The sequence below is a fragment of the Dreissena polymorpha genome, chromosome 5 (genome assembly GCF_020536995.1).
Source record: "Dreissena polymorpha isolate Duluth1 chromosome 5, UMN_Dpol_1.0, whole genome shotgun sequence".
In the NCBI taxonomy this organism is placed as follows: Eukaryota; Metazoa; Mollusca; class Bivalvia; order Myida; family Dreissenidae; genus Dreissena; species Dreissena polymorpha.
The window spans coordinates 38,632,462-38,643,919 of record NC_068359.1 but is presented as its reverse complement, the minus strand read 5'-3'; the positions used below and the strand labels follow the sequence as shown (position 1 = coordinate 38,643,919).

Below are 11,458 nucleotides of genomic sequence, written 5' to 3'. Positions count from 1 at the left end.
TGCAGTACACAATGGCTTGGAACATTCATATATTGATTTGAAAACTTAAGCATCTTGATATGTCCCTATTTTTTCCCTAAATTTTCATAAATAAACATAATTTTGATATTTCTATAACATCGTGGTTATAATATAGCCAGGTCTATGACAACATAAATGGTTCAATATGGGCGACATTGAAAAATAAATACAATATAACTTTTTGTATAAAATTTTGATAAAGTAAACCAATTTTTTCAGGTCACATAGCATTTACGAAAACATGCAATTTCGCATAAACAAATATACAAAGAATATAAGGTAATCACTCTTATTTTTGCAAATATTACGAATACCGTATCGTTAGTACATTTTAATACCGCATATATTGATATTATTGATAGCAAAACAGTTGGTTTGAATAAATCTAAAAATTATGGAACAGACAACAATATCAAATCTTGCCATAAAAACACAATCGGGCAAATTCTCATGTTCAAATCAAATCAAGTCTGAACCTTTAATTCTGACTAAAATAATACGCGTGTTATGTATAAGATTACCGTAGGCATAAGCTGAAGAATCTTCGTGCTCATGGAACCAAATGATATGTTTGTTTATATTAATTAACCCCGCACTCAGTCGGAGGTCGGTAGCTCGTTCCAGCGGCTGCTACAGTCCAGTTTACCCCCTCCACATAACGCCGCGCACTGCTCCCCGAATAAACTCTCCACAAACTGGTTATTGGGCGTGTCCGTGTACAGACCTGCCGCCCTAACCATGGCGACGTCACCAAGAAACGAGCTGAACTGCGTACCTTCGGGAGTGTTCTCCGGTCTCGGCACGCACAGGACGTGCAGTACAGCCACCGCCATCGCCAGAGCGATGTTCTCGGCTATGTCCCCGTTGGCGGGCTGCAGTCGCAGACTGCCTTTATGCAAATCAATTTCCACTGACATTAGTTTGAGAGTTTCGGGTATCTTATTTCTGTCGTAAAACACAACTCGCTTCTCACATTCCCCACTCTTCAAATAGAAACAATTTAAAGAAATCGACCCCGTGTCCTCGAGTTGGTTTTGAACTGGAAGGATAAAATGACACTAAGCGATATTTTTTAACAAACAAACGATCGCCGACTCTTTCGTTGTCTCGAATATACCGGTACATGCGAATGAAAGAAATAACTCATGTAACTTAAATATATTTTTTCACACTTAATATATTTATTACATACATAACGTTAACTGAGTGTTTATTCATCTAACGATACAGAATGCCCACTTATAAAAAAAATAGCTTGACATGAGTTAGATATGTCAATATCTCAATGAACAAACAGAGTACATGTATGAATCGCACAAGGACCAGTTATCCCTATGTGAGCACCTACCCCACTTCCCGGTGACGATACACCAGTCGCTTTGGTTACTCTTTACAGTGACCGCTCTCTGACCTTGACGGGGATTCAAACTCGGGATGTCTGTGCTGACCTGATAAAACGACAGACACAATCGTCGTTGAAATAATTACTCAATTAAGTTGTGTTGGGGCAATCATGTTTATCAATTATTTTTATAAATACTGTTAGTTTATTGTGTTTGTTACGACGTTTAGTTTCCTCATGACAATAAAACCATATATGTCCGCGACAAGATATGACTGTTTCCGAACATAGGTCTATGACTGGTTCCAAGCACAGTTCTATCCTATCCCTGTCGTGACTACACACACGTGATACTACACACCACGTGATGAGAGCGATCACGTGATGAGAGCGATTCACAATCAATAATTATTTTATCAGATTTGAATATGTACTGTGTTGCGTTATGCGATAAGATAGAGACGCACGTAACTCGAAGAAGTGTTCATTAAATTTATTTTGAAATAAAACACGAAGCTTTTCAAATCCACAAAATATTCTTATCAAACGATACATACATACGGGGCCCCGAGAAACAAGAAAATGTGAATCCAATGTCTCTGACTGTAGGGCGAATACTGAATAAACTAAAACAGAATGAATAGCTATAACCTTTTGAAGCGCTAGAAGGATGTAGGTCATATGCATGGTGAAATGCGCAAATTAAACAAGAACAGTTCAGCAAATAAAACATGATGTGTTGTTTATAAATGACATTTACGCCTGGGTATCGACGTTTCAATTTTACTTTGAGGTAAATCGTGTGGAAAATTTTATTTATGAATTTATCATGGGCCCCACCATTCATGTGTTGTTTTTGTAAATACATGTATAAGATTTTCTCAAATGTTAACCCATTTATGCCTAGTGGACTCTCCCATTTTTCAAAATTGGATCAATTTATTTATAAAATAAGGGATGTCTAGTATATTTATTTCTATATTTAGAATATTTCTTACAGAAATTCCTTTAAGCAAACAGCGCAGACCAAGATGAGACACCGCATCATCATCATCATCATCATCATCATCATCTACAAGGCCTTTTTTCTAGACGCTAGGCATTAATCGGTTAAGTAGATAAAACTATTACGTCTTATTTGTTATAAGTTGATTCTACATTTTTTAATGCAAGCGATACATAATAAGTTCAATTATGGAGAACACTACACGTTAATGTATAGAATAAGAACGTGCGGAAGCCAGAAATCCTTCCTGGTCTGGATCGATTTTACTTGTGCATGAAGTGTCTATTGTTAAAAGGGAAGATAGCACTAATAGGATGTTTGGGCGATAACGTACTTCATTTACTCGTTTAAAGTAAGTACTATGATATATACAACCGTATTCATGACGGCAGAAGATAAACAGATACCTTAAATAAAAATCCAAGATTTTTTTATGAAAACTCACAAATTTGTCATGAAAACAATCCTTTTTGAACTTCTCTTAAAGGGGCCTTTTCACGTTTTGGTAAATTGTACAAATTGAAAAAAGTTGTTTCATATTCGCAAATTTTCGTTTACGTTATGATATTTGTGAGGAACCCGTAATACTGAACATTTACCATGCTCTAAAATAGCCTTAATATGCATCTTTTGACGATTTAAAAGCCTGAAAATTATAAAGCGTTGCAACGCGAAACGAATTAATAATTTGGAGAGTTCTGTTGTTGTCATCATATGTTGTGAAACTACGAGGATCGATTATATGAGAAAATACACCTATGATGGTAAACGGAAGGATGGCCGAGAGGTCTAATACAAAGACTTTTTACTCCACAACACCAGGGGTCAGTGGTTCGAGTCTTGCTGAGGGTTACCTTTTTTATTTTCTTAAATTTTATTATTGATTTTTTACTGGAGCTTTATCAATATAAAGCATTTAATGACAAACTTCAAACCATGCCAAAATCTGTGAAAAGGCACCTTTAAGCCTTCGTTGTAAGTGGACATGGTCGCGCTTGTAAATATAATTGCGAAAGATAGTATATAGAAAGTTTTTAAAAAACAATCCTATAAAAGATGTGTGTGTGTGTTTTCGTAAAAAATGTATTTTTCATGAAAACATCAGTTAGGCTAGAAATATGCATGAAAACGGATATATTAAATTGACTTATATGGTAGACAAACAGCTATTATTCTTACATGAAAACATCAGTTAGGCTAGAAATATGCATGAAAACGGATATATTAAATTGACTTATATGGTAGACAAACAGCTATTATTCTTACATTATACCTATCCAATATATTTCTAAAAATATCAGCTGAATGGCCTTGCTAACCAACTCATGCAATTTGTGTGGAACTTACAATCTTTTTGCATTACTTAATAGGGCTGTCTTGAAACCGTTTGCTAATGTAAAAGTATTATAGCTTGGATATTTTTTTCAAGAAAACTAGTAATGAAAATTACAAAATTCCGTCAGTGTTACTATTTAAGAAACACAATTACCATTACCTGCGTAGGCAAGGGAAGTTGATCGACGTGTGTCAAACAGGCAAACGCTGCAATCTTGTCTTTGTGTAACACTTGTATGCACGACAAAGTTAGGGGCGCGCTGTGCAGAACTCGAACTTTGAAATCATCGGAGCCGTCTGGACTTCGAAAGCTGAAAAAAATCATAACATATAAAAATAATCAAAGTCACAGTTGAAATGTTAGAATAGGTCAAGTTGCGTTTCATTATAGTATACGCATGCCGTGAATGACTGTTCGATTGGTGTGTAAACAATCTAACATAAGACTCAAACACACATTTGTTTAAGTTTAAAAGAACTATATTTTTTATCACCATCGCAACCAAATAAAATCATATTTAACTACGCATTTTGGATTTCAGACATTTATCATACAAAATATTGTATTTCATTTGTGTTCTGAAGTTTCTGTTTGACAGCTACCTACAACTTAAATTTTAACGTGTTTCTGTGTAAAATGTAACACGTTCTGTGACACACCTGTGCATGGCCTCCCTACAGTCGTTCGGTTTGGTTGACGGAAGTCGCTCCAGAGCCATAGGCCCCCAGGACCGGCGCACAGTTTCCGGTACCGTAGCTTTCACGAAGTTTCCCGAATGTAGGACCAGATGCATGATTTCCGACGTAGGCAGTTCCGGTTTCACTGTAGCGGCAACTCGAACAAGGAATGTTCCAAGGTGAATGTCTTGTCTGAGATCATTACCGTCTACCTCCAAATCCAATGTGGATTCTTCCAGCAAACTGTATGCGTCACCAAAGATTATAAACCTTTTGCCGGTTTTTTGTTTCAGTTGTACGCGAATTTCTCCAGAATGCTCTACTTTTAAATCACAAATGTCTGTCCAAGTCAAACAATTTGATAATGTAGTTTCGCGAGAATCAATTATCAGTGTTGCCAGCAGTTTTGGCTTACGGTTCCCTCCCACCGCTAAAATCGCCAACTGAAAGCCGTCAGTCGAACCACAGTCGCCTTTTACCCACACGTTGATTTTATCTATAGAAACATTAAGCGGACCGGAACCACGTTTGCCTACTGGGACATTGGTAAAATATCCTATGGACGGGTAACCGCGGTACATGGCCCCGTACGAAGCGAAAGGCTCACCATATAGCTCCAACCAGTGGTCCGCTGTATTCTTGTGACATACCACGAGCTCCGAGCCCTCGCTGCGGTCGTTCGTGGAGTCGTCGTGATTGAACACATACCCGACGATCCTAGTTGTATCGTCTGCGTACGCACGCGGGTTCAGCTGGTGCGAGTGCCAGACGAGATCTTGGTCAAAACAAGGCGTTATAAAAGCCTTGTCCAGTTTTGTTCTCAGATAAAGAAATTGCTTATACCGCAGAATGGCACTGTCAAGGAAAGTTTCGTCGCTGTAATGGGGTAACGACACTTGATAGTAAAACACGCCTTGCCGCTTTGCAGCAGCTATGATGTCGTAAGTTATTTTGGAAACGAAGTTGTCTTTAAGTTTTACATCAAATTTAGTTGAGTAATTAGGGTGAAAAGGTTCCCCTGGATATTTTGTGTTCCAATACTTCTTTGATATTTCCTGGGACATTCTGAAATCTTGTTTGTTCTTCAACGTGTGGTTCACAACCATTCCCACCACAGATGTACAATCGTCGATGTACGTGCGTGGCGACAGCAGATGGCAGTGCCACATCCACTCGATATCGAGGGGAGCCGACAGTGTCTCATCCGGATGTTCCACCGCTAGCGGAAGCCAGAAGTGCTCATAGCGGTACAGCGCCCTCTGGAGGTTCGCGTCGCTTCGCAGGGCGGTGGCATTGTCAACTGCCCGAAGAAACAGTAGGTGATTCTGGCACTGCGTCGAAAGGTCGACACTGAATGTTATCGACCGGGCCGCGTCAATCGCAGTCATTTCTCAGTACGCTAAAACAGAGGCGAACGGTTTAGTACTAAGCAGGCTGCATATCTTTTTTATTGTTTTATTAGTTGTTTATAGTTTTGTTTTAACACGAATCGTGATAATAAGACTACAAGCTACTGAAACTGATGGATGCTCTCTGTTTATGCGTTTTGCCCCTGCATGGGCTTATTGAAAGCATTGGAACAAGAAAATGAGGCAATTACTCTATGAAAGATCAATAGACAAAAAGGGCATAACAAACGCACAAGACCCCTTGGTAGGGAAGCTGACAAACTAGAGCTGTACAGACAGTAGTGACAAAGACAGTCGACTCGACTATTCTTCTGATAAATAGTGTAATGTACAGTTTCCGTCAATCACATAATAGTATAACGACTGTGAAGACATGTTATACCACAATAGCTAAAGTTATACATTGGCAAACATAAATCGTACCCTATATTTCTAAGTACAAATATGAACATTAATCGGCTTAATTGCAAGTAATATTTGTGACCTTTAGTCAGTGACCAAACATAAGCTATGCATTGATATTTAAATAAATATCTTTAGTAGATCAAGAGATAATGAGTTGCTGCACACATACGTTTCCCTGAATTTAACATTTCAAAATAGGGCATAAATGTTCTAAATGGCTGGTCAGAGTTATGTGCCCTGCACAGTAATTTCAGATGATGATCCCGAAGACATGTGTGAATTTTCAATTGAATATCTGTAGCATCGTCGGTTACCCACGACTAATTCATTCCGTTACTCTCCAGCATTAATGCTGGAGAGTAACGGAATTAATTAGTCGTTTGTAAAATTAATGCTGGAGAGTAACGGAATGAATTAGTCGTGGGTAACCGACGATGTATCTGTAGTAGCTACAGAGAAACGTACTTGTTGCGCGCAAACATAAACCTAAATTTTATCTTGAACGCAAACTTTAACCAAACTATTATAACTACAGACGGGGGACATAAACCGGCTATAAATATGGTCGAAGTTGTAGCTGTTAGTCAGTGAATGTAAATGAAGACAATCAAACATATGTACAGTTTTATTTCAAATTATAGGGTATGGATTAGTTGCACGCTTAGTACAAACGAGGGGCATCCTTCTGCTAAAGAGCAGGTCAGAGTTATGAAACTTAGTAAGTGATCTCTATTCTCACACACTGACTTCGAACACATGTGTGAAGTTTCAAGTGAATACCTGTAGAAGAAACAGTGATATGGGGGGGGGGGGGGGCTTTCAATATTACCTTAACCAGAGCATTACGCGGACGCCGACGCCGACATTTGGTTGAGTAGTTTAGCTCGGACTATTCTGTTAATTGTTGAGCTAAAAATAAATTAGAATTGGCGTATAAGTTTCAGAGATCTCAAACAGCAAGAAAAATGTCAAAACATTAACTACATTTACTACTACTACTATAACTGCCTGAAAATACAGTGGAATTGAACCACGTGGCGATATGTGCCGGCCCGCCCTAGGTGGACACTGCATATAGTTTAATACATTGGGATCGTGAGTATCATATTTTCGAGCCGAAACAAGAAATCCTAAACAATGCCCAATTTTTTTATATACAAAAGGGCAATATCTTTAACAAACGAGATTTTTCACAAACGTGACGTATGGGTGGGTGGTGTGTGGTAAGTTAAATCAATTGAGCGGAAATTTGCATGTGCACACCATATACGAAACTAAATGTAAAGTTAAATCCAAAATGGATAATTGGTTCCTGAGATTTCGTTCAATACGTTATAAAAGGTCATAGGGTAACAAGACCCTGAAATATTATGGGAGTGGTACAACCTAACAATATGCACTTGTCCACATTATACTTCTATACTTCTTTTACTTATAGTTTTATTATCTTTGGATCATTAGTTAAAAAAAACGTGTGGGGAATCAAACGAAAAACAATATAAAGATAACATTTATTTATCAACGGGCAATAACATCCTGTGTACAATGCTTCATCAAGTTTAGGTCATAAGTGTCCTAGAAAAAATATATTTAAATAATTTCCTGAATTTGGGTGGAATTATTTCTCAATATGCACATCCAATTTTATGAACCATCCATACAAAAATTAATCAAATTCCGATCTTAAGTTCAAAAGTGATGGTCGGAAACGAACAATTCGTTATGAAATTTGATGAAATTATCAATGGGCAATATTCCCTGAAAAATCATTGGATCTGAACGAAGTGACAACCTGCGCAAGTCCACCCTATACTGAAGTTACTTAAAATGTTTAACAATATTCGAATAATTGGTGTCCGAGATATCAAGCGTTAAAAGAAAGCACATTCAACGTGAAATAACTACATGAAATGTCATTGAGCGCAACGACTCGACAATATGCGCATGTCCACCCCATAAGGAATGCACATACAGTTTACTCGAATTCACGTGATTAGTTCCAGCAGGGACCTATGTTTGTATAGGTCCCTGGTTCCAGATATCTCTCGCATGATTGAAAGAGTTGTACCGTCAAATACATGTCACAATTATAAATCAAAAGGCAATTTCCCACAGAAGAATCATTTGAGCGGAATGACCTTAGAATATGAGCATGTACATCGTACAGGGATGTTACAAAGAAAGTTTAATCAACTTGAAATTATCATCATGTCTGAGATTTAGCGAGGAAAAAAATGATTGTGACGGACATACGAACGGACGGACATGGAGTAGGACGGAAACGGTTGCCTTGGCAATTCGTTTTACACCCCGAACATGCTCAACTCCATCGAACGTATTGTTCGGAAGGACGAACAAAAGGGCGACTTGTGCTCCCCATTAGGAGAGCATAAAAGCAACAACAAATACTTTGACCAATACAAAACAATCGGTCAAATAATTATATGTATTAACAAAACTCATTATAGGTGTGCAAATAAATCGAATGATACTCGTTTTAAATTATACAACTCTTTCTCGCGCGGATCAGGCAGGTGTGGCGGGTAGTAGGCTTTCCGTAGATAAGCCGGACTGACTTGAAATTTTCAATAACAACATAATCTGTTCGCTACGCGAACAACTAAAAATGATCTGTAAAACAAAAATGTGTCTTTGTGTCGAATGAACGAATCTGCACTAAAACTAAATTATGATTCACATCGTACATCGAATAATTTCTGTCGTTAATTGTCAAAACGAAAGTACGGTTGATATTCAAATGCATTATTTTTCTTTTTTCCGTGATATTATTTTAGTATGTTGATGCTGCATAAACAAATATAAATGTATATGAAGTGAAAACACAAACAATAATTAACGGTTGGGATAGACACCTATAAACATAACATATACTGTTAAATGCGTCTAAAGTCACTTTAAAGCCATATAATATCAATGTGCATGCAATCTGTTCAGGTCTTTTGACTTATTTGACTTTCATGTGTATTAAAATAATAAATCCATAAACAGTTTTCAACTAATCAATTTTTAGTAAGATAAGCTTACAATTAGGAGTTAACCTTATCCTTCGTGGCGAGGACTTCGATATTATCCTTATTTTATACACGTTGGAGCAAAGTTATTGCACCTACCTGTAGAAACAGCTCAATCGATGGGATTCACCATGGGTGTGTAAACAAACAATCCCATTGCACAGTATTGTTGTCAGCTAGCACCGATCATTAAGATTGGTATTTTGTGTATCAATTCACAAGCACACGATCATAATATAAGGATCAAGAACTAAATAATATACAATTATACCGTATTAGATAGAACAACAAGACATAAATAGGTAAACACACGTATTTCGTAATCCATGTACCTACAGTCAGGTTCAAAGCGCTCGCTTATTAGCTAGGCCATTTACCAAATCTCCGTGCAGAGTTGTCGTTCATTGCTATCAAAACACATGAATGTAATGTAACCGTCGTGCAAGAGATTACCATATACAAATGTCGGCGTTCGCGAAATGCTCTGGTTTATGGCGCACCAAAGGGGTCGAAACTTTAACTTCTGCTGCAGCAGGAAAAAATGCTGCTCGAGCAGCATTTAAATGCTGCTCGAGCAGCACATTACTGCTCGAGCAGCATTTATTTTTAGAATAAGCCCTTGAACCCGTCAGCCAATCACATTTGAGCTTACAAACGGACGACATAAGCTACCTCTACGGAAACAAAATAGACCTGACAATAACTTTAGAAAAACTGCAACAAACTCATAATCTGTTTTAACCCATTATTATTAAATCCTCATCCCTTTTTCGAAGTTGTTCATAAAATAATAATTAAGCTTTAAAATCTATAAGTCATGTAGGAACATAAAAATTTGATTGATCAATTGCTTCAACGTTACATAATTTATGCCTATGCGTAATCTGATTCTGATTGGCTGATGCCATAATCTAAAAATACATGCTGGTCGAGCAGGATTTTTCTGCTGCAGCAGAAAAAATGCTGCTCGAGCAGCAAATTGCTGCCCGAGCAGCATCTAGATGCTGCACGAGCAGTAATTTGCTGCTCGAGTAGCATTTAAATGCTGCTCGAGCAGTATTTTTTTCTGCAGCAGCAGAAGTTAAAGTTTCAACCCTTTTGGTGCGCCATACTGGTTAAGGTTTCCGTGGGAAATTCAGGTGAGCGTATTCGTACAACTCCCTTCCCTAACTGACATGCAGAACTATCAAGGGGTTACAGTACATTGCTGGGTCAAGGTCAATGTCACAATTGATAAAAATAAATACAAAGGTTGCGCTCAAAAACTTATTGATATGGATATTGTGCTGAAATGTTGTGTTTATGTGGGTTAAAAGCTGATCTAGTGACATTTTACATTAGGGGCCCGTGGGGTTAATGGCATTGTTACTTAAAAAGGGAAAGGGTTTCCGCTCGATTTGTAAAGTTTGGATTGAGGTACTGTGTTGCAATTTTATCTGAAGGTGGCTTATATGCAGACCAAAGGTGGGACTTAAATTAGGGTCAGTTGGGTCAAAGTCATTGTAACTAAAAATAGAAAAATGGTTTCTCTTCAATAACCTGAGTTTTGTTCGATATATTGTGTTGCAATAATGTGTTTTTGTAGCTCACGTGCAGCCCATGCTTAAAACTTAGTTAAATTCAATTACATGTAAATTCATTGGTTAATAGGCGGAAATCGATTTTCTCGGTATAATACCTTTTTGTATTTATACAAAAATAAGTCCTAAGGCCGGTGGACATAGTAAAACATGTACAAAAGTACTTCGTTCTCGGAGTCCATAGGACTCAATCACAAATATGAATATAACCGCTTATGCTTAATTAGTAAATATTCTTATTTTTTCCAACGCATGACGTCATCAAATCTAAACTTTTCTTTACTTATATGAAGTTCAAACATGTTTTTACACGTCAACAAGTTGGTGTTAACGCCTGACAGTTATTTCCAACGAATTTAATAAACGGTTTTACAACAAACGTGTACACTAGACCTTTTATCCACCTTCTATCGTTAACACCACAATCGCCGCCCCTACCACAGCCGCCGTCCCTACCACATATACCGCCCCAACTGCAACCCCTTAACCACCACAGCTCCAACACAATCACCTCTTTGGTTGCTTCACCACACACGGAGTATTCACCGACACCATATGTTTGCGTCAAATAGAAGTTATATAGGGTGATAATTCAAAGACAGTCGGCAACAACCATCGCCATGTCGTCTAAAAAGAATGAACGTCAGCTG

The 11,458-nt window shown here is 37.8% G+C and overlaps 1 protein-coding gene across 4 annotated transcripts; it reads right to left on the bottom strand.

The window, feature by feature from the left end:
- Positions 1–339: 339 nt before the first annotated feature.
- LOC127881625 (uncharacterized) lies at positions 340–9,609 on the bottom strand. 4 transcript variants are annotated; one of them, XM_052429689.1, is made up of 6 exons: positions 9,328–9,558; positions 7,026–7,105; positions 4,365–5,781; positions 3,865–4,015; positions 1,370–1,469; positions 340–1,060 (listed from the first exon to the last, which is right to left on the bottom strand). In XM_052429689.1, the coding sequence occupies exons 3-6, from the start codon at positions 5,768–5,770 to the stop codon at positions 618–620; spliced, it is 2,100 nt and encodes a 699-aa protein (XP_052285649.1). In that variant the 5' UTR covers positions 5,771–5,781; positions 7,026–7,105; positions 9,328–9,558; the 3' UTR covers positions 340–617. The 4 variants fall into 4 exon arrangements, with proteins under 4 accessions (XP_052285649.1, XP_052285652.1, XP_052285653.1 ...); XM_052429692.1 differs by lacking the exon at positions 9,328–9,558 and adding an exon at positions 9,242–9,276; XM_052429693.1 differs by lacking the exons at positions 7,026–7,105; positions 9,328–9,558 and adding an exon at positions 9,565–9,609.
- Between the last annotated feature and the right edge of the window lie 1,849 nt (positions 9,610–11,458).